Here is a 22,486-nt window from a genome sequence, read left to right on the forward strand (position 1 = left end):
ACCGTACGTTAAGTTTTCTTGTGAATCTTTCTGTAGTTGTTCCATTCATGTTTCTCATTTCTCCTCGTAATATGATGTTTTGTTCTTTCCAGGTCCTCTGGACTCTTGTTTTTTTTTTCTTTTTTTTCTGCTGATATCAGCAATTACTTCAGAAAGATATCCATATGGAGAAGATAGATCTTTTATAAAAACAGTAGATAGTGCATGAATGACTGGGCAATGTGCAAGGCATCTTTCCTCACTTTAGATATTGCAAGAAATGACACAAGCAGTAAGCGAATGATGCCTGATTTATGTGCAAGTCCTGAGTAGTAAGGTGAGGGGAATCTGGACAAGAGGGGTGATTTCAGAGTGTTTTAAAGTGGAAGTAAAAGAATGAGTACCTATTAGTAATAAAGCTACAGCGAAACTGAGTACATGTAATCAACAGTCAATTCAAGAGATGAGCACTAGTCATTAAGTCACTTTTATACGTGTAAAGAGAAGAAACGTTTAGTACCACGAAAGCCTTCACTTCACTACAACAGAGGAGTGGCCCACCTTGGAGGCTGTGAGAAGCATCATTGTGGATCTGTCCAGGACCTGCCGAGCGGCCGCCATCTGCGCCCGTCTGCGCTCGTCCTTCATGTCGGCGGCGCGGTCCCCTGTCAGGTGCGCCAGCTCCACCATCTCTGCCCCGAAGTGGCTGAACGCCTTCACGAACTCGGTGAAGTTGGTGACGCTCTCGAGGCGCGACAGACTGTGAGTCACCTGCGTCAGGAGAAAAGAGAAGGTTACACATGGCGCTTGAGGCAGATGGGAGGGACTGATTAGGAGGGGTGATATTAGGATATTGATAGCTAATACTAGAGATAATAAAGTATTAACATTACATAACAGGTAAAAGAAGCAGAGTTCACCCGACCGTTCCGCTCGTCTGGTAGCTGCTCCGTCAGTGCTGCTCTTATTGTATCTTCTCTACAAGACTACTGCTCGTATCGTACCAGACCCCTGCCCCACGAGTGCCGATCGTCTGGTCCTAGACCCCTGCCCCATCAGTGCCGCTTGTCTGGCGCCTGCCCCTGCCCATGACCCCTGCCCCACTAGTGCCGCTCGTCTGCCCCTGATCCCTGCCCCAATAGGGCCGTTCGTCTGACCCCTGCTCCACCAGTGCCGCTCGTCTGGCCCCAGACCCCCTGCCCCACTTGTGCCGCTCGTCTGACTCCTACCTCCTGCCCCACCAGTGCCGCTTCTGTGGCCCCTGACCCCTGCCCCACCAGTGCCGCTTCTGTGGCCCCTGACCCCTGCCCCACCAGTGCTGCTTCTGTGGCCTGACCCCTACCCCATTAGCGCCGCTCGTCTGACTCCTGACCCCCTGCCCCACCAGTGCCACTCGTTTGGTGGCGCCAATGTCCTGCCACTGCTGCTCTGCCGTCGTCAACCTATCTATATAAAAATGTGACCATGTCCAGGGTGAGCGACGGACTGGATAACAATCTTACACTGTCATCTGATGCGAGGAATCATTGTCCTCAGGACGTGTAGAACGCGACCTCGTATACGGAAGCAAGAGGCTGCGAGATTAGGTAAATTACGTTCACATTCAGTTCCTGCTCGAGGTTCATGGCCAGGAAGCAAGCTGCCTGTCATTATGTTATATCATGGGGGACGCCATGAGAAGTAACTGGCTGGAAACCTAACCTTCCATACGTGGCTGGCTGGCTGCTAACATGCCATGAACCTGCTCGTCTCCCCTCCCACGCAAACTGAACACACGCACATAATGTGTGTGTGTGTGTGTGTGTGTGTGTGTGTGTGTGTGTGTGTGTGTGTGTGTGTGTGTGTGCGCGCGCGCGCGCTAAAGGAATATGAATGACAAAAAAATAATTATGGAAGTTGAATGCTGGTGGTATACAGCATTAACTCGTCTGTCTTTCTGTCCATCCGCACGGTGTCCTCCCCTGTGTGAATAGTCGCTTTATATACGAGGGATATAAAGTGCATATAGCAGTAGGTGGGCAGGTAGCGCCCGGTCTGTTAATGTGAGGGGTCAGTAGGTCAACAGCCAAGGTTCGTCAGACCGCTTATATTTTTCACCCACTCTACTGCGGATATGAATAGACTACTTTCCAGCCCCAATTCCGATGATGTATGAAATACATTATTTTTTTTCTAAATCACTGTATACTAAAAACGACAGAGAGACTCATGAGGTCTTATGTAAATGAAGGCTAAAAAGGAAAGGTTCAGAACTTTACAATAAGTTATGATACTCAATGCAAAAGCCGGAGAAACAGTCTGCGTGTTGTGTCGTAACACACCAGGACAGGGTCATGACAGTGTCCTTCAACAGTGACGGTGATGGTCTGAGATCACTGGTGGTTAGTTCAAGGGTGGAGGTGGGATGATGGGCAGGGTGTGAGGGTCAGGGTGGCGATGGGATGATGGGCAGGGTGTGAGGGACAGGGTGGCGGTGGGATGATGGTTCTGATGGGCAGGGTGTGAGGGACAGGGTGGCGGTGGGATGATGGTTCTGATGGGCAGGGTGTGAGGGTCAGGGTGGCGATGGGATGATGGTTCTGATGGGCAGGGTGTGAAGGGTCAGGGTGTGGTGGGATGATGGTTCTGATGGGCAGGGTGTGAGGGACAGGGTGGCGGTGGGATGATGGTTCTGATGGGCAGGTCCACACTGCCTCAGTGTGGTGCTTCTGATGGAGGGCTCTGGTAATGGGTCTAATAGACTAGTCATGTGGGATGACGGTTCTCATGGGCAGGGTGCTAGTAATCAGTGCTGCGATGGCTCTATTTCCTCGTATATGGAGGGAGGGCAGACTGAACAATGACTGGTCTCCCTAATATTCAGTACAGTTACGAGAGCAACACTGGTGACTCAGTATGTCATCATGGATGGTGGTCAGGCTCGCATGAGGGAAGGAACCACACAGGGATCATCCCTGCTACGTACATTTCTAGGAGGCCCACAGTTTCACAGCAGAATCTTACGTGTCGCTCTGACCAACTTGGTCTCATTTGCATGATCAGTGATTATCGAAACGAAAGAGATCTATGAATCTTACTGAAAAAGAACTCCGCCATATGCAAAGTGACTCAAAATTCTTTAGTTACATTTAAAATCTGAACTAATTCTGCCTTAGAGCGAGGAATTCATGGCTATTGGAAGAGATTCCTATTTTAGTAAAAGCAGCAAATCTTTGATGGTGTTCGGGATCCCTGGACAAGACCTTTTTTTTTTTTTCTTTTAAAGGACCGTCAAAGAACGACTTTTTGTCAAGTTTGGTTCACTCCTGCCAAGCGGTGTCAGAGAAGACTGACATGAGAAAACGGGAAGACTAAGGGCGAATACTGATGCCTAGATGTTAACCTGGGACAACTGTGAGGAGTGAAGACCCAAAGACCATCCCTGCCCAGTGTGGATCTGTGATCTCTGAGGAAAAGACAAACGTGAAAAGTTAATGACGGGGCGATGAACGACGGACCTCAAGTGATGACTAAAGCTCACATGATCCTTTGACTAGGTAAGGTCCAAATGACCCGCCGATAGAGACTTACGAATGAAAATCTCCGACCGCTTTGGGGTGGATGGTTAGGGTGGTGGTGTTGGTGTGGATGATTGAGGTGGTGGTGGAGTGGGTGGTGGTGGTGTGGGTGGTGTTGGTGTGGATGGTTGAGGTGGTGGTGTGGGTGGTGATGGTGTGGATAGTTGAGGTATTGGGGGTGTGGATGGTGATGGTGGATAATTGAAGTGGTGGTGGTGTAGATAGTAATAGTGTGGATAGTTGAGGCAGTAGTGGTATGAACAGTGATGGCGTGGGTAGTTGAGGCGGTGATGGTGTGGATACTTGAGGTGATGATGGTATGGTAACAGTTCTGTTGTAACACGTCCTCACCAGGACCACAGTACACCTCAAGACCACTCAGCATGGACCATCGAACGGACTGAACTATGCTTAGCAGATCCACATGTTTACAATCTTGCAAAATATTTCCACTGAAAAATCTCATTTTCGTTTGTAGTGTATAGAAAATGAATAAATCAAATACCAAGTGAATCGCATTCAAATAGTGGCAATATTATGAGCTGGAATGAATATTAATACACTGTATGCGATCATTTTGCCTTCACGATTTCCAAATTTTATGAATAATAACCTGAGAACCATATATATATATATATATATATATATATATATATATATATATATATATATATATATATATATATATATATATATATATATATATATATATATATATATTTTTTTTTTTTTTTTTTTTTCAATATTTATTTATTGCACTTAACCGCTGCTTCCCGCGTCAGCAAGGTAGCGCAAGGAAACAGACGAAGAATAGCCCAGCCACTTATATACACATATATATGCATAAACGTCCATACACGCACATATGCATACATATACATATCAACGTATACATGCATATACATACACACATACATATATACACATGTATATATTCATACTTGCTGCCTTCATACACTCCCGTTGCTACTCCGCCACACAGGAAATAGCCCCACCCCCCCAACACACACAAAAACAACAACGAGGTAGCGACAGGAACAGACAATAAAAAGGCCACATTCTCTTACACTCAATCTCTCGCTGCCATGTGTAATGCACCGAAACCACACCTCTCCAGGCCCCACAGACCTTTCCATGGTTTACCCCAGACTCTTCACATGCTCTGGTTCAGCCCACTGACAGCACGTCGACCCCGGTATACCACATCGTTCCAATCCACTCTATTCCTTTCACCTTCCTATATGTTCAGGCCCTGATCGCTCAAAATCTTTTTCACTCCATCCTTCCATCTCCAATTTGGTCTCCCGCTTCTCCTCCTTCCCTCCACCTCACACATATATCCTCTTTGTCAATCTTTCCTCACTCATTCTCTCCTTATGTCCAAGCCATTTCAACACACCCTCTTCTGCTCTCTCAGCCACACTCTTTTTATTACCACTCTCTCACCCTTTCATTACTTACTCTATCAAACCACCTCACGCCACATACTGTCTTCAAAAATTTAATTTCCAACACATTCACCCACCTCCGTACAACCCTATCTATAGCCCATGCCTCGCAACCATATAACATAGTAGGAACAACTATTCCTTCAAACATACCCTTTTATTCTCCGAGATAACGTTCTCGCCTTCCATACATTCTTCAAAGCTACCAGAACCTTTGCCTCCTCCCCGACCCTGTGACTCACTTCCGATACAATGGTTCCATCCCCTGCTAAGTTGACTCCCACATATCTAAAACACTCCACTTCCTCCAGTTTTTCTACATTCAAACTTACCTTCCAATTAACTTGTCCTTCAACCCTACTGAACCTAATAACCTTGCTCTTATCTATATTTACTCTCAACATTCTCTTTTCACACACTTTACCAAACTCAGTCACCAACCTCAACAGTTTCTCACCCGAATCAGCCGTCAGCGCTGTATCACCAGCGAACAACAACTGACTCACTTCTTAGGCACTCTCATCCACAATAGACTACATACTTGCCCCTCTCTCCAAAACTCTTGCAATAACCTTCCTAGCACACCATCCATAAGCAAATTAGACAACCAAGGAAACATCACGCACCCCTGCCGCAAACCGACATTCATTGGGAACCAATCACTTTCCTCTCTTCCTACTCGTACACATGCCTTACGTCCTTGGTAAAAACTTTTCACTGCTTCTAGCAACTTACCTCCCACACCATATCTCTATCAACCCTATCATATGCCTTTTCCAGATCCATAAATGATACATACAAATTCATCTGTTTTTCAAAGTATTTCTCACATACATTTTTCAAAGGAAACTCCTAATCCACACATAATATGAGTCCATGGGGAAGTGAAACACGATAAGTTGCCGAGTGCACTTTCGTGTAGTAATCACATCATCAGGGGAGATACATGAAAGAAATATAGCAGTCAGTTGATATACAAAGAGACGTATCTAGGACTACATTTGGTAAACAAGTGACTTGTTTACCAAATGGCCACCTAGCTACGTCTCCTCGTTCCATATCAATTGACTGTTATATTTCTTTTTTGTATCTCCCCTGATGAAGTGGTTATTACATGAAAGTGCACTTGGGAACTTAGTGTTTCATTTCCCCTTAGAGTCATAGGAATATACTTGATCACACAAGTCTCTTAGAGAGATTTGTGTGAAGCAGTACCAGGAGAGATTGAGTGCAGAATGAAAAAAAGGTGAGAGCAAATGACGTAAGGGGAGTGGGGGAGGAATGAGATATATTTAGGGAAGCAGTAATGACTTGCGCAAAAGATGCCTGTGGCATGAGAAAAGTGGGTGGGCAGATTAGAAAGGGTAGTGAGAGGTGGGATGAAGAAGTAAGATTGTTAGTGAAAGAGAAGAGAAAACCATTTGACGAGTTTCGCATGAAAATAGTGCAAATGACTGGGAAATGTATAACAGAAAGAGGCAGGAGGTCAAGAGAAAGGTGCAAGAGGTGAAAAAGAGGGTAAAAAGAGTTGGGTGAGAGAGTATCGTTAAATTTTAGGGAGAATAAAAAGATGTTTTGGAAGGAGGTAAATAACGTGCGTAAGAAAGAGAGCAAATGGGAACATCGGTGAAAGGGGCTAATGGGGAGGTAATAACAAGTAGTGGGAAGTGAGAAGGAGATGGAGTGAGTATTTCGAAGGTTTGTTGAATGTGTTTGGTGATAGAGTGGCAGATATAGGGTGTTTTGGTCGTCGAGATGGTGTGCGAAGTGAGAGGGTCATGGAGAATGGTTTGGTAGACAGAGAAGAGGTAGTGAAAGCTTTGTGGAAGATGAAAGCCGGCAGGGCGGTGGGTTTGGATGTTATTGCAGTGCAATTTATTATAAAAGTGGGTTACTGTGTTGTTGACAGGTTGGCGAGGATATTCAATGTATGTATGTTTCATAGTGAAGTGCCTAAGGACTGGCGGAATGCATGCATAGTGCCATTGTACAAAGGCAAAGGGGATAAAGGTGACCGTTCAAATTACAGATGTATAAGTTTGCTGAGTATTCGTGGGAAATTATATGGGATGGTATTGATTGAGAGGGTGAAGGTATGTACAGAACATCAGATTAGGGTGGAGCAGTGTGGTTTCAGAAGTGGTAGAGGATGTGTGGATCAGGTTTTTGCTTTGAAGAATGTATGTGAGAAATATTTCGAAAAACAAATGCATTTGTATGTATCATTTATGGATCTGTAGAGGGCATACGACAGAGTTCAGAGATGCTCTGTGGAAGGTATTAAGAGTATATGGTGTGGGAGATAAGTTGCTGGAAGCAGTGGAAAGTTTTTATCGAGGAAGTAAGGCGTGTGTACGATTAGGGAGAGAGGAAAGTGACTGGTTCCCAGTGAATGTCGGTTTGCGGCAGGGGTGCGTGATGTCTAGATGGTTGTTTAATTTGTTCATGGATGGGTTTGTTAGAGAAGCCAATGCAAGAGTTTTGGAGAGAGGGGCAAGCATGCAGTCAGTTGTTGATGAGAGGGCTTGGGAAGTGAGTCAGTTGTTGTTCGCTGATGATACAGCGCTGGTGGCTGATTCGGGTGAGAAACTGCAGAAGCTGGTGACTGAGTTTGGTAAAGTGTGTAAAAGAAGAGAACCGAGAGTAATTGTGAATAAAAGCAAGGTCATTAGGTTCAGTAGGGTTGAGGGACAAGTCAACTGGAAGGTAAGTTTGAATGGAGAAAAACTGGAGGAAGTGAGGTGTTTTAGATATCCGGGAGTGGATTTAGCAGCGGATGGAACCATGGGAGCGGAAGTGAGTCACAGGGTGGGGGAGGAGGGCGAAGGTTATGGGAGCGTTGAAGAATGTGTGGAAGGCGAGAATGTTATCTCAAAGAACAAAAATGGGTATGTTTGAAGGAATAGTGATTCCAGCAATGTTATGTGGTTGCGAGGCGTGGGATATAGGTAGGGTGGTGCGGAGGAGGGTGGATGTGTTGGAAATGAGATGTTTGGGGACAATATGTGGTGTGAGGGGGTTTGATCGAATAAGTAATGAAAGGGTAAGAGAGATGTGTGGTAATAAAAAGAGTGTGGTTGAGAAAGCAGAAGAGGTGTACTGAAATGGTTTTGGTCAAATGGAGAGAATGAGTGAGGAAAGATTGACCAAGAGCATATATGTGTCAGAGGTGGAGGGAGAGAGAAGCAGGAGACCAAACTGGAGGTGGAAGGATGGAATGAAAAAGATTTTGAGCGATCGGGGCCTGAACATACAGGAGGGTAAAAGGTGTGCAAGGAATAGAGTGAATTGGAACAATGTGGTCGACGTGCTGTCAATGGATTGAACCAGGACATGTGAAGCGTCTGGGGTAAACCATGGAAAGTTTTGTGGGGCCTGGATGTGGAAAGGGAGCTGTGGTTTCTGTGCATTACACACAACAGCTAGAGGCTGAGTGTGAAAGAATGTGGCATTTGTTCTTTTCCTAGCGCTACCTTGCGCATGCGCGGGGTGAGGGGGTTGCCATTTATGTGTGGCGCGGTGGCGACGAAAATGGATGAAGGCAGTAAGTATGAATATGTACATGTGTATATATGTAAATGTCTGTGTATGTATATGTATCATACGTTGAAATGTATAGGTATGTATACGTGCGTGTGTGGGCGTTTATGTATACACATGTGTAAAAGGGTGGGTTAGGCCATTCTTTCTTCTGTTTCCTTGCGCTACCTCGGTAACGCGGGAGACAGCGAATAAGTACAATACTATATATATATATATATATATATATATATATATATATATATATATATATATATATATATATATATATATTCTTTATTTTTTCTTTTACCCTGGTTGCCTCTACCACTTTCACAAGCTTGCGCTTGCGACAGGAACACAAGAACCATGGCCTACATTGCACATGTTCAGTCACCAGCTGTCATATATAACGTACCTGAGCAAGATAATTTGTGCTTATAAATATTTCCAGTGATGCACGTTGCTTGTTTCATATGTTCTCACGACAGCAAGAATAGCTGAACAGCACTTTCTTAGCCGCACTACCGCAGCCAGAGACCCAACTGTGCCAACATCTGCCCGACTCACTACAAGGGACAGACTCTCCGTGCCAGCCACACTATCGGAGCCACAGACCCTCCGTGCCAACATCTGCCTGCCACAACACCGGAGCCAGAGACCCTTCATGCCATCATCTGTCCGTTAATCCACTATAGAAGAGCAACGCCTCACATGGTCAGCCTTTCGGAGCATGAGCGTGGCGCCGGTAGGAGACTGGTGTGTACCAACTTTGATGTCAGAAATGACAGAGGAACCTTCACCATGACGTAATGTATAACTCTGATGATCTTGGGAATACGAACATTTATGTCTCAGTCAAATACAGTCAGATGCCTCAGTGTTGATGGTGATGTGTTACAAGACGTGAGATTAGAAGTGTAACTATGGAGTAAGAATAAAAAGGCAGACGAAATGTACGAGCCACATGTACCGTCTGTTGCCTGGGGCCTGCCGACGTGTTGGCCCTGGACATTTTTGGTCCCTTGACCCACCTCACCACAACAGCTCCCCTCACCTCTTGACCCTCCTCACCACCACAACCCCTCACCTCTTGACCCATCTCACTACCTCAATCCCTCACCTCTTGACCCTCTTCACCACCACAGCCCCTCACCTCTTGACCAACCTCACCACCACAGGCCCTCACCTCTTGACCCTCCTCACCACCACCTTCATACATCACTTGGCCCGCCCCACCACCACTACCACCCCTGACCACCTGGAACAATGGACGGTGCAAGAGGCAGCACAGTATTCCCGGGGCCACAGCTGACACAATGGCAGCACGTGTGGGCGGCTGGGGTCGTGGTGGTGGGTGTTGGGGTGATAGTGGGTAGTGTGGTGGGGAGACGGTGCCAAGATGTACGTGGTGGGTGAGTGGCACTACACAGTTAAGTGGATCAAATGTGGTGATTCGGTGGTGTGTAAAGAGAGGAAATGTGGAATGAGGAGGATGTACTGTGATGATGTGAGTGATGTGAATGCTGTTGTGTTGATCAGCATTTACTGGAGGGTGTGGTGAGTGTGTATGGTGGGTCGTGCATGACTGGGTGGATGGTGGAGGGTGGTTGTGTTTGGCGCAGCACTGAGGATGGCTACCTACCACCACCCTACATCACCCTCCACTATCATGCACCATCCTCTACCACTCTGCACCATCCTCCATCACCCTGCACTACCCACCATCACCCTGCATTGCCATCCATCATCCTGAACCAGCTACCTCTCCCTTGCACCACCCACTACCACGATGAACTACCCAACATCACCCTGACCCAACAACATCCACCTTGCACCATCCATCAACACCATCATGGGCCAACTAAATCCACCTTGCACCATCCATCAACACCATCCTGAGCCAACTACATCCACCTCGCACCATCCATCAACAACACCATGAGCCAACTGCATCCTCATATACAGCACAATATCACCCTTCACTGCCAGCTAAAACCCTCAACCACCCATCAAATTCGTTCCCCACCCATTTCAAGAGTATACTTCTCACCACAGTCCCATACCATCTACCACAACCGTGCACCACTACCCATCACAAGGATATACCACTCATCACAACCCTGCATCACCCAACACCATATCAAACCAGGCCACAACCATCCTGCAACACTCACCACAGGCCTTCCCCACCCTACACCAGCCACTACTCCCCCTCACCACCACCATGAGTCCCATGGCTATTCTATAGGACAAAAGAAATCCAGAATATAACAAAAATATGGCAACAGACTGAAAATAAACGTCATCCCCAGCTTAGTCCGTCAAACTGGTAAATAATACCCAGATTCTGTTCATTATTCGTATAAAACTGTTAAATTGAAAACATGACAAATACTTGCGTATCTTTTTTTAACAAGATCCCATCAGAGAAACGTAAGCAATGGCAATGACAGACTAAGTACTGCTGCACCTCCACAAACACAATAAAAGACAATGGCAATGAGCGAGGCAGTAAAACACTCGTTAACGTCTCAAAACAAATACTGACCGAAGAGACTCAATAAGACACAGACACAAGAGCGTCAATATAAAACAATGGCAACTTGACGACGCACGCAGCACAGTCTGAAAGCGTCTGACGCAAAACAAAAAAAAAACAAAAAAAAGACAAAAAAAGAAAAAGAAAAAGTCGAAACAAAAGAACAACGACAGCAATCGAAACTGTAGAACGATAATTCGTTGAACGAACATGGATGATGAAACAATAGCGACATCAACGACAAAACACTGACAAATGTTAGGAAAAAATATAGATGGCAACAGTGTTGAAATAAGAGGTAACGGCAACAAAGCTTCGAGAAAAATAACAACTGCCAACCAAGCTAAAAAACACAGGACCAAAACTTCGGATAAAAAGATGCATAACATCGTCCGAAAAAGACGAAAAAATGGTCGAAAAACTACACAAGCGGCAGCGTTGACTCAGACGTCACATTCAACAGCAGTGAATAATACATATATATATATATATATATATATATATATATATATATATATATATATATATATATATATATTTCTTTTCTTTCATACTATTCGCCATTTCCCGCCTCAGCGAGGTAGCGTTAAGAACAGAGGACTGGGCCTCTGAGGGAATATCCTCACCCGGCCCCCTTCTCTGTTCCTTCCTTTGGAAAATAAAAAAAAAAAAAGAGAGGGGAAGATTTCCAGCCCCCCGCTCCCTTCCCTTTTAGTCGCCTTCTACGACACGCAGGGAATACGTGGGAGGTATTCTTTCTCCCCTATCCCCAGGGATAATATATATATATATATATATATATATATATATATATATATATATATATATATATATATATATACACACACACACCACACACGAGCTACAGCGCTGAAAGAGAACTACAGCGGCCACAGCGTTATATGGACGACAGTCAGGTGGTGTTGAAGGGAAACGGAATCGTGTGAGGCGACACAGAATATCTATGACCAACGGCGCCGAGTGGCAACGGTAACCATTGTGTCCTGGGACGGGAAACAGGCACAACAGAAAGATGAACTCCATCACATAGCGCTCCATCATGAGGCACTCCATCATGGTACTGTTCATCATGTGACACTCCATCACGTGGTATCCCAACATGTGACACTCCATCATCCGGCACGTACCTCATCATGTGACACTCCATCATCCGGCACGTACCCCATCACGTGACACTCCATCATCCGGCACGTACCCCATCATGTGACACTCCATCATCCGGCACGTACCCCCATCATGTGACATTCCATCATCCGGCACTTACTCCATCATGTGACACTCCATCATCCGGCACGTACTCCATCATGTGACACTCCATCATCCGGCACGTACCCCATCACGTGACACTCCATCATCCGGCACGTACCCCATCATGTGACGCACTCCATCATCCGGCACGTACCCCCATCATGTGACACTCCATCATCCGGCACGTACCCCATCATGTGACACTCCATCATCCGGCAAGTACCCCATCATGTGACACGCCATCATCCGGCACGTACTCCATCATGTGACTCCATCATCCGGCACGTACCCCATCATGTGACGCACTCCACCTCTCGTTCTCCTCGCGAGGTTGGGCTACGACAGGTCATCAGACACGTTCACCCAGGCTATGATGAAGCGCGACCCAGGGACCATGATGCCAACCTCGAACAGGCAGGAACGAAATCTAAGTACACCCCAGAGCAGGCGACAGCCAGGAGAGGCCTCGAGGGAGAGAGCGGGGAGGAAAATATGAACCAATCAACCTCAAAATATGGCGGCAGGATCGTCAGGGACAGCGGACCAATAACCTCACGTCAGACCCAGCTAAAGCTGCTCGGCCCAAACCCCCCCCACGCACACACACACACACACACACACACACAGGTACCACGGAGGGGACGTGCGGGACACGACGGAGACCATGAGGCGGCAGAGAGAGAGAGAGAGAGAGAGAGAGAGAGAGAGAGAGAGAGAGAGAGAGAGAGAGAAGGAGGTGATGAGGAGGGAGGAAGAAGTGGAAGGGAAGCAACAGAAGGAGGAAGGCATAACGTCAATGAGCAATAGGGAGAAGAACATACGGGGCTGAGATATTGTGGGAGACTAAAAGTCTGACGAGCAAGGTGAGGCCACAGACTTCACCAACCCTACCATCAGCAGGCTCCCCCACGGCCAGCAGGCTCCCTCACAGCCAGCAGGCTCCCTCCCCCACGACCCTGCTAGCAGGTTCCCTCCCCCACAACCAGCAGGCTCCCCCATGGCCAGCAGGCTCCCTCCCTCACGGCCAGCAGGCTCCCTCCCCCACGACCAGCAGGCTCCCTCCCTCACAGCCAGCAGGCTCTCTCCCCCACGACCAGCAAGCTCCCTCCCCCATGACCAGCGGGCTCCCTCCATCACAGCCAGCAGGCTCCCTCCCCCACGGCCAGCAGGCTCCCTCCCCCAAGGCCAGAAAGCTCCACACGGCTAGCAGGCTCCCTCCCCTACGACCAGCAGGCTCCCTCCCCCACGGCCATTAGGCTCCCTCCCCCACGGCCATTAGGCTCCCCCACGGCCAGCAGGCTCCCTCACGACCAGCAGGCTTCCCACGACCAGCAGGCTCCCTCCCCCACGGTCAGCAGGGTTCCCCACAACCAGCAGGTCCCACACGACTAACGGAGCCCCCTACGGCCAGCAAAGACCCTAACGACCTGCAGGACCTCCACATAAGGCAACCGTGACGAACACAACCTCCTCGACCAAGCACCTCGTCCACGACCAGCCTCACCTGTACCGTGTAAAATAACATTTCGTTGTAACTCCACTCACGTCATATTGCCCGGAATTTTCAGTGGTAGGCAACCCAGCCAAGCCTTTAATACTGCAGGAATATATCATGCCGTCACACACCATCTGGTCGGCGGAGGCAGCCAGGGGATAGCAAGAGCAGCAACATCTTAAACTCCATCACTACAGTAACGTACTTCCGGAGGGTTTGGTGTAGCGACAGTTTTTGCGCTCGAGGGGAGTACCACCCCTGCCAAAAGGGTACAGGAACAGAGGAGTCTTGGATCAGATCATGCAACGTCCTGGACTCATCTTTCACCACCCTAGACTCGTCCCAGCCTTGAACACTCGGTTCAATTTTGGTCGACCTATTTTTGAAAGAGACAGAGAGAATAGAGAAAGTATGGCGGCGAGTAACCAAGTTGATTCTCAGGTTAAGAAATAAATACTAAGAGTGCTGACAAGATGACTTAAACTTATTCAGCTCAGAAGAGAGAAGATTACGAATGTGAATCTCAAAATTCTCAAAATCTTAGTCAACGCGGCTGCTGAAGGCTAGATCTGCCTACATTCACTCACAGGAATGGATGCTAAGGGGTGGGCAAACGTTTTACCTCGATGAGGCAAAGTGACTTTCCTTCAGTAGCATTGTGTAGTTGAAAGCAGCGCCACAACACGTATAAGAATAGGCTCGACAAGCACTCTTACTTGGTTCAACGATTGGCATTACCCTGCGCCTCAGTAGGAATCAGGAATATTGGTATTCTTGTCTGCTTTTTTTTCCTACTCATCAAACACAAAGTTCAAAGTTCTTAATCTCTTCTGATGTCACAAACACACACCAAAGGACCTAATGATCTATTACTGAGGGCAACGATTCATGGGTATAATCTTGTACCAGCCTTGACATATCTGGCACTCCCTCCCAGGTCTTAGGTCAAATCTTCAACCATTCTAGACCCTTGGGTCAGGTCTCCCACCGCCATGGCCTTGGGAGACGAGCCCTGCCCCAGCGCAGACCACACGAGAGGCTAATGGGCCAATTTCATCCAGAGGCGGAAGTGGACACTTAGTACACACAGGTCGACAGCTTTACCGTGGCCGCTCGTTCCTCACAAGAAACATGTTCTGTAGTGACGAAGTCTTCCACTGCGGTGATGACTGATGGTGAGCTCTACGATGGTTGAAGAGTGGTGGTTGAACGTGTCGTGATAGTGAGAAAGGTGTTATGGCTTGTTTCATGGGTGGTGAAATGTATTGTTGAGGGCACTGATGTGGTGACATGAGTCTCTTATCTCTGTTAGCTGAGATGGTACAGGCAACCGCATGCCCTAATCAAGACCAGTTCATTAACGCAATATATATATATATATATATATATATATATATATATATATATATATATATATATATATATATATATATATATATACGAATGGTAGTAACAGGAGGAGGAGGAGGAGGAGGAGGAGGAGGAGGAGGAGGAGGAGGAGGAGGAGGAAGCTCACGACATTGAAGTAAATTGGCGGGGGATGGGGGAGGCAGACGGCTGTCAGACCCCTCCCTCCCTCCACCTGGCTGTTGTTTACGGAACGAGGGAAATGACGCCTTTGGCAAGGCTTTACGTCATCGTCTGTTGACCAATGGGAGGGCGGCAGTCTCGTCCAGGAACTTCCTCGCTCTGGGTCTATCATTTCCCCTGCTTCTGATTGTAGCGCAGCCTCGAAGCTGCTGGAGCTTCATCAAAAGGGTCATAGAATAATGATACTAATAAACTAATAATGAATGATAATCATAATAATAATAACAGATATGATAATGATGATGATAATAACAATTATGATAGTGATAACAGTAACTATGATAATAACAATTATGATAGTGATAATAGTAATTATGATAATAATAATAGTAATAATAATAATAATGATAATAATAATAATGATAAAAATGATAATTATCCCTGGGGATAGGGGAGAAAGAATACTTCCCACGTATTCCCTGCGTGTCGTAGAAGGCGACTAAAAGGGGAGGGAGCGGGGGGGGCTGGAAATCCTCCCCTCTCGCTTTTTTTTTTTTCTAATTTTCCAAAAAAGGGAACAGAGAAGGGGGCCAGGTGAGGATATTCCCTCAAAGGCCCAGTCCTCTGTTCTCAACGCTACCTCGCTAATGCAGGAAATGGCGAATAGTATGAAAAAAAAAAAAAAAAAATATATATATATATATATATATATATATATATATATATATATATATATATATATATATATATATATATTAACCTAAACCAGGTACCCATTTTATTTCACCACCCTCTAAAGAAGGATGAACAACGGGGATGACTGTGGACCGACTGCCGCAATCAGGATTCGAATCTGTGCGCTCGACCCCAGGTGGCCCATCAATACGTGTAGGTCAGCAACGCTAACCGCTACACCACGAAGGTCTACGTAATGTGGTACTAGAAAATGAGGCATTGAGATGACAGTGGTGGTAAAACGGAAAGTGATGATGCCAATACACAAACAAGTTAAACATCCTCCAGGAAATACAAAGCGAAAGTTACGGTGTGAAATGATGCATCACAATAACTTTAGCCAAGGTCAAAACCTCCAAAGTTAACCTTCATGCCTCACTAACTAACTGGGGAAGAGGAGTCATACACACCAGGTAAATCACCTCAGTTGAGAAGTAACAGTGGACATTCGATGGACATCCATATGCAAGTAGCAATATGGTAACTGTGTCATCAACAAGCGAGACAAACAGAAGTGAGCAGCTATGTTCGGTAAGTCACTGACACTTAAATTACCACTCTCATTATAAGCTACGGCACCACCCCACCAGCGTCAATTTCCGCCATCTGGTATCCCTCGTCCCTGTGCTGCAGTTCAGCACCAAATGAGCATCGATGTCCATCCAAGCTCGTTAAGACCGTTACAAGAAGAACTCTGCCTTCACCACAGTAAACATCATCAATAAAAAAAAAAATTGTGTTAAGACTGCTATACACTCCTTCCCCTGATCTTTATATGCTCATTCTATTTACATTTTGAGCTTTCGGCAGCGTTTTCTTTAATGAACCATCAATGTTATCATCATTATCATCTAATTATTATCACTACCCTCCCGATGGTAGCAATCATAGCGGCCGCTTCACTCGGTTTTTGCTTCGGTGTGTTATATGGAAGGAGACCAATAATAAATGTTAGAAAATGGGTCAGCTGTGTGTAATATCAAAACGTAAGAACTCTTAGTATCCCGTTTTCTCTTTGCCAACTTTGCCAAAGGTCTCACTTATCAAAATTAAAAAGAAAAAAAAAAAAGTTCCATATAAACATACTATATCTCGGCATATTACGATTTTCAAAAAACTTTTCTACAGTAAATTTTGACTAGCACAATACAGAAATTTGATGCACCTTTTTCCCTCACACCAATACTAATTAGCGTTCATTATCCTGATCAACAGCCAAAATGCTTCGAAAATGAAAGTAGCTAATTATCTTTACTAATTTGGGGGCGCTGAGCACGAATATGACGCGTAGAATTGATAATTGGCTTTACTTTTGAAGATACGGGATGGGTCCCAGTGTGTACGATTTGCACTGGTTTTGGCGTCGTGCGGCTCTGAGGCAAGAACTGGCAAACCTGAGCGCGGGAAGTTGAGGATGCAATCAGCACCCATATAATGTATCATCCTACTTGTTGCTTATAATATCCCCAGTGCACACGTGTTGTGCTCGTTTCCTAAGGTCTTTTTTCGTACCTTGCCATGCAGTAGTTGTTCCGTATCCCTAAGTGCGAACCAATTTCTTTTTATAAAAACAATATTGCACCTTCTTGAAGCGCCGTGTGGTGGTTTTCTGTCATTTTGCTGAAATGCAATGCTCCAGTTGTGCGAAGGACCACATGTGACTATCTATTGAGTGATTTCTTTGCAGAACGTCAACTAGGATGCCTCATAAGTGCGTGAACAAGGCAAGTAACTTTAAGTTTGTCGGGAGGCGAGTTTGCACACAGAAACAAGCGTTCCATAACCCGAATTATCAGGAAAGCCTACAATCTCTACTTTGGCTGTAAGGCTGGGGACCAAGACATGAGTTGGGACTTACATATATGCTGCAATGCTTCTGCAACAAACCTGTGTAGTTGGTTGACTCGCAAGAGGCGATCGACGCCTTATGCGTGCCCATGGTGTGGAGGGAACCGAAAGATCACGTCAGTGACTGTGACTTCTGTACGGTGCCTCCAGTTCGACAAGGTATTTCCAAAAAGAAAAAGTGGACCTTAAGCTATCTGAATATACCATCTGCTATGCGCCCGGTACCCCACGGTGAAGGACTTCCCGTTCTGGAACCTCCAGATTAATTTGAACTGGAATCGGAGGTCGAACGGGATGAGAAAATTTGTGAAACATGAGAGCCATCAACATCAAGAGAACCTGATTTCGCACCTCACGTGACGTCTGCTGAACCACACAGGATCACGCAGAATGAATTAAACGACCTCGTCAGAGATCTGGAACTGTCCAAGAGTAAGGCAGAACTGCTGGGCTCGAGACTGCAACAGTGGCATCTCTTGTGTTTCGTGCCCGCCAGAGAGATTTCGCGCCATTTTTTAAGCTGGAAGGTAACCTCGTCGCCTGCAACGATGTAGATGGTCCTGACGGCAGCCCTCAGTATCAATCATAACCCTGAGGAGTGGAGACTGTTCATAGACTCGTCAAAGTTGAGTCTAAAAAATGCTACGCTGCATGACAGTAACGTGCTGCCATCAATTCCAGGTGGTCATGCAGCCCATATTAAGGAATCATCAAATATCAGTGGCAGCTTTGTGGCGACTTGAAGCAATTTATTGCTATCTCGCTTGACCAGCAGCAGGGCTACAGCAAGGCACAGGGGTTCCCGACAGTCGCTGGAACCAGGAACAAAGAGCATGAGACACCTGCCGCTGGTAGAATCCAGCAAGATTTTGCTACCGCCTCTGCACATCAAACTGGGCTTCATGAAGAACTTCGTTACGATTATGAATAAAAATGGCTCAGCGTTTAGGTACCTTGATGGAAAATACCTATGACTCAGTGAGACGAATATCAAGGAGAGTGTTTTCGTCGGTCCTCAGATTCCCAATCACTTCCGAGAGGAGCAGTTCAGGGGTGACAAGACGACGGCTTAAGAATGCTCTCCGGCTGATAGCTACCAACTTTCAAGGTTGACGCCTACAAGGTATCGGTGGAAAACCATCACAAAATGGGCTGTATGGTGCCTTTAAAGATACACTTTCTCCACCTTCACCTCGATTTTTTTTTTTTTTCTGGCTAACTGCGGCGTAGTGAGCGACGAACACGGCCAACATTTCCATCAAGACGCCTCAGCGATAGACAGACGGTACTGGGGCAAATGTAGTGTAGCGATGTTGGCGGACTCTTGCTGGACGGTAACAAGAGATGATCCAGGACATGTATACATGCGACAGGCGAAGATAAGTCGCGGATAATCAAGGTAAGGCAGTGATTACCCTGTGTCACCGATGGAGTGAGTAATACAAGTAAAAACGTGAGTAATACATATAAAAACGTGAAGAATACATATAAAACGCGAGTAATACATACGAAAACGTGAGTGATACAATATAAAAACGTGAAGAATACATGTAAAACTTGAGTAATACATACGAAAACGTGAGTAATACATGCAAAACGTGAGTAATACATATATAAATGTGAGTAATACATGTAAAACATAAGAAATACATATAAAAACGTAATTCATGTAAAACATTAGTAAAACATAAAACCGTGAGTAATACACGTAAAACGTGAGTGAAACATATGAAAACGCGAGTAATACATGCAAAACATGAGAAATAAATATAAAAACGTAACTCGTAAAACGTGAATAAAACATCAAAACATGAGTGATACATATTTAAACGTGAGTAGTACGTGTAAAAACGTGAGTAATTCATGTAAAACGTGAGTAATACATGCAAAACGTGTCATATATATAAAAACGTGAGTAATACATATAAAGACGTGAGTAATACATATAAAAACGTGAGTAATGCATGTAAAACGGGAGTAATGCATGTAAAACGTGAGTCATATATGAAAACGTGAGTAATACATATAAAAACGTGAGTAATACATGTAAAACGGGAGTAACAGATATAAAAACGTGAGTAATACATGTAAAACGGGAGTAATAGATATAAAAACGTGAGTAATACATGTAAACGTGAGTAATACATGTAAAATGAGTAATACATATAAAAACGCGAGTGATACATATAAAAACGCGAGTAATACATGTAAAACGTGAGTAATGCATGTAAAACACGAGTAATAATGTAAAACGTGAGTTATACATATAAAACATGAGTGATTAATAAACGAGAGGGAATTTTTCTAGGAATTCGCCACCAACTGTTTTCACGACCATATTCGTGTTCAGCGTCCCAAAATCCAGTGAGAGAAACATTTCGTCTCCGAAACATGAAATGTCAAATTTGTTGATCAGTGGTATAAATTATTATTATTATCTTTCTTTCTTTTTCTTTTAAACTATTCGCCATTTCCCGCGTTAGCGAGGTAGCATTAAGAACAGAGGACTGGGCCTTTGAGGGAATACCCTCACCTGGCCCCCTTCTCTGTTCCGTCTTTTGGAAAATTAAAAAAAAAACGAGAGGGGAGGATTTCCAGCCCCCCGCTCCCACCCCTTTTAGTCGCCTTCTACGACACGCAGGGAATACGTGGGAAGTATTCTTAATCCCCTATCATTATTATTATTATTATTATTATTATTATTATCATTATTATTATCATTATTTTTTTTTTTTTTTTTTTTTTGCCGCTGTCTCCCGCGTTTGCGAGGTAGCGCAAGGAAACAGACGAAAGAAATGGCCCAACCCACCCCCATACACATGTATATACATACGTCCACACACGCAAATATACATACCTACACAGCTTTCCATGGTTTACCCCAGACGCTTCACCTGCCTTGATTCAATCCACTGACAGCACGTCAACCCCGGTATACCACATCGCTCCAATTCACTCTATTCCTTGCCCTCCTTTCACCCTCCTGCATGTTCAGGCCCCGATCACACAAAATCTTTTTCACTCCATCTTTCCACCTCCAATTTGGTCTCCCTCTTCTCCTCGTTCCCTCCACCTCCGACACATATATCCTCTTGGTCAATCTTTCCTCACTCATTCTCTCCATGTGACCAAACCATTTCAAAACACCCTCTTCTGCTCTCTCAACCACGCTCTTTTTATTTCCACACATCTCTCTTACCCTTACGTTACTTACTCGATCAAACCACCTCACACCACACATTGTCCTCAAACACCTCATTTCCAGCACATCCATCCTCCTGCGCGCAACCATACAACATTGTTGGAACCACTATTCCTTCAAACATACCCATTTTTGCTTTCCGAGATAATGTTCTCGACTTCCACACATTCTTCAAGGCCTCCAGAATTTTCGCCCCCTCCCCCACCCTATGATCCACTTCCGCTTCCATGGTTCCATCCGCTGCCAGATCCACTCCCAGATATCTAAAACACTTCACTTCCTCCAGTTTTTCTCCATTCAAACTCACCTCCCAATTGACTTGACCCTCAACCCTACTGTACCTAATAACCTTGCTCTTATTCACATTTACTCTTAACTTTCTTCTTTCACACACTTTACCAAACTCAGTCACCAGCTTCTGCAGTTTCTCACATGAATCAGCCACCAGCGCTGTATCATCAGCGAACAACAACTGACTCACTTCCCAAGCTCTCTCATCCCCAACAGACTTCATACTTGCCCCTCTTTCCAAAACTCTTGCATTCACCTCCCTAACAACCCCATCCATAAACAAATTAAACAACCATGGAGACATCACACACCCCTGCCGCAAACCTACATTCACTGAGAACCAATCACTTTCCTCTCTTCCTACACGTACACATGCCTTACATCCTCGATAAAAACTTTTCAATGCTTCTAACAACTTGCCTCCCACACCATATATTCTTAATACCTTCCACAGAGCATCTCTATCAACTCTATCATATGCCTTCTCCAGATCCATAAATGCTACATACAAATCCATTTGCTTTTCTAAGTATTTCTCACATACATTCTTCAAAGCAAACACCTGATCCACACATCCTCTACCACTTCTGAAACCACACTGCTCTTCCCCAATCTGATGCTCTGTACACGCCTTCACCCTCTCAATCAATACCCTCCCATATAATTTGCCAGGAATACTCAACAAACTTATACCTCTGAAATTTGAGCACTCACTCTTATCCCCTTTGCCTTTGTACAATGGCACTATGCACGCATTCCGCCAATCCTCAGGCACCTCACCATGAGTCATACATACATTAAATAACCTTACCAACCAGTCAACAATACAGTCACCCCCTTTTTAATAAATTCCACTGCAATACCATCCAAACCTGCTGCCTTGCCGGCTTTCATCTTCCGCAAAGCTTTTACTACCTCTTCTCTGTTTACCAAATCATTTTCCCTAACCCTCGCACTTTGCACACCACCTCGACCAAAACACCCTATATCTGCCACTGTATCATCAAACACATTCAACAAACCTTCAAAATACTCACTCCATCTCCTCCTCACATCACCACTACTTGTTAT

At 45.3% G+C, this 22,486-nt stretch overlaps 1 protein-coding gene across 10 annotated transcripts in view; it reads right to left on the bottom strand.

The window, feature by feature from the left end:
- Positions 1–22,486, bottom strand: part of alpha-Catr (alpha-catenin related) — a 975,683-nt gene that overhangs the window by 257,999 nt on the left and 695,198 nt on the right. For all 10 annotated transcript variants that reach the window (XR_011714220.1, XM_071674733.1, XM_071674732.1 and 7 more), the window contains one exon: positions 541–750. Coding sequence is in view for 9 of the 10 variants with exons in the window: in XM_071674733.1 (XP_071530834.1) it covers positions 541–750 (210 nt within the window). In the remaining variant the exon portion in view is untranslated. The remainder of the gene's footprint in view (positions 1–540; positions 751–22,486) is intronic.

Source organism: Panulirus ornatus, chromosome 20 (assembly GCF_036320965.1).
Source record: "Panulirus ornatus isolate Po-2019 chromosome 20, ASM3632096v1, whole genome shotgun sequence".
Lineage (NCBI taxonomy): Eukaryota > Metazoa > Arthropoda > Malacostraca > Decapoda > Palinuridae > Panulirus > Panulirus ornatus.